The 1475-nt window shown below is 38.3% G+C and overlaps 1 protein-coding gene across 1 annotated transcript in view; it reads right to left on the bottom strand.

Moving 5' to 3' along the window:
• The window catches only part of XPO4 (exportin 4), a 181055-nt gene that overhangs the window by 42486 nt on the left and 137094 nt on the right, over positions 1-1475 (bottom strand). The window contains exon 10 of the mRNA XM_012641667.1: positions 4-153. Within this exon, the coding sequence (XP_012497121.1) occupies positions 4-153 (150 nt within the window). The remainder of the gene's footprint in view (positions 1-3; positions 154-1475) is intronic.

The raw sequence follows: 1475 nt of genomic DNA, 5'->3' as shown, positions 1-1475 counted from the left end.
GGCTAGGTGGCACTGAATATAGGAATTGAAAACTTGAACTGCATGTTGGGTAAAAAAGCCTTTATGGAAATGTTTGTCATCTTGGACCAAAGTTAGCCAGGACTCCAGCAATTTATCATATGCTTCCATATATACCATGTCATCTTTATCAAGCTAAAAGAAAAGACCATTCATAAAACAAATATCCAGAAAACTAAAATGGGCATTATAACAAGTCACACGGCTACTCGTAGAAATAGTTTTCTAAGTTTTTCCTTTAACAAAGGTTCCCTATTATTATTTTCTATTAAACCTCTAAAATCTTTCTAACGTCAATCTAAATAATTCTTAGGCAATCACAATTTTGTTTTTTGGAGACGGAGTCTTGCTCTGTTGCCCGGGCTAGAGTCCTGTGGCATCAGCAACGTCAAACTCCTGGGCTCAAGCGATCCTCCTGCCTCAGCCTCCTGAGTGGCTGGGACTACAGGCATGCGCCACCATGCCCGGCTAATTTTTTCTATTTTTCGTAGAGATAGGGTCTCACTCTTGCTCAGGCTGGTCTCAAACTCCTGAGCTCAAGTGATCCTCCCACCTCAGCCTCCCAGAGTGCTAGGATTACAGGCAAGAGCCCCCACGCCCAGCCTCAACAATCTGAAATTAATGTTTATTTTAGAAAGCAGCTGTTCAGTGCTTTGTGGAATCTGTATTTTTCAAATAAAAATGACATTAACATTTTTCTGCAGTGAAGAAGACACTTGTTTATTAGAACAAAAAGATAAAATATGTACATCCTTGGGGAGAACATCAGATGCTCCTTAATAAGTAATAACTCGTTTTACAATAAAAAGAAAAGTAAATTCCATACAGTAGAAAAGTATTGACTGTCTTCAAAAAATTTAATATCCACTGACTCAATTCACAATAATAAATACCGAAAGTGTCCCTCCCTTAGAGAAAAATCAGAAGTTTATTAAACACAACCCCTTTGTGAATGTGGAAATGAATACCTTTCTCTTTTTTTATTAGTTATTTTTTTTCTTACAAAGAAACATGTGGAAAACTTAGAAGAAGGGATGAGTAAAGAAGTGTAGGGAAAGTCAGGTCTTTCCTTGCCCAAAGCTCTGACTGGCTAAACTGGGCCTCTCCACGAGCACATAGGCAATGGCCGTATCTGCACACGACCCCATTAACAAGACCACTGTGCTACACACACACTTCAGCATAGTATTAGCGACATTATTTAGCTTGTTATTCTTAATTTTCCTCCGTCCTCATCTATCTTGTTCATTTAGCTACTATTACTGAATTAGTTTTACACCAAAACTAAACTACTGAGAAATGAGGGATAAATTCTTGGAGAAAAAGGCAAGGAATAGGATGTACATCGCCAAGCTATTTGACAGAGTTATTCGTATCCCCAAATCTCCCTGAATGGAGCTAACATTTTGCTAAAAGGTTATTCTACTTTAAAAAGCTGCAAAGGTTAGGAGGCAGGA

Source organism: Propithecus coquereli, unplaced genomic scaffold (genome assembly GCF_000956105.1).
Source record: "Propithecus coquereli isolate 6110/MARCELLA unplaced genomic scaffold, Pcoq_1.0 Scaffold168, whole genome shotgun sequence".
Classification (NCBI taxonomy): Eukaryota; Metazoa; Chordata; class Mammalia; order Primates; family Indriidae; genus Propithecus; species Propithecus coquereli.
Note: the sequence above shows the minus strand (reverse complement) of the source record. Positions and strands in the feature narration are given on the sequence as shown.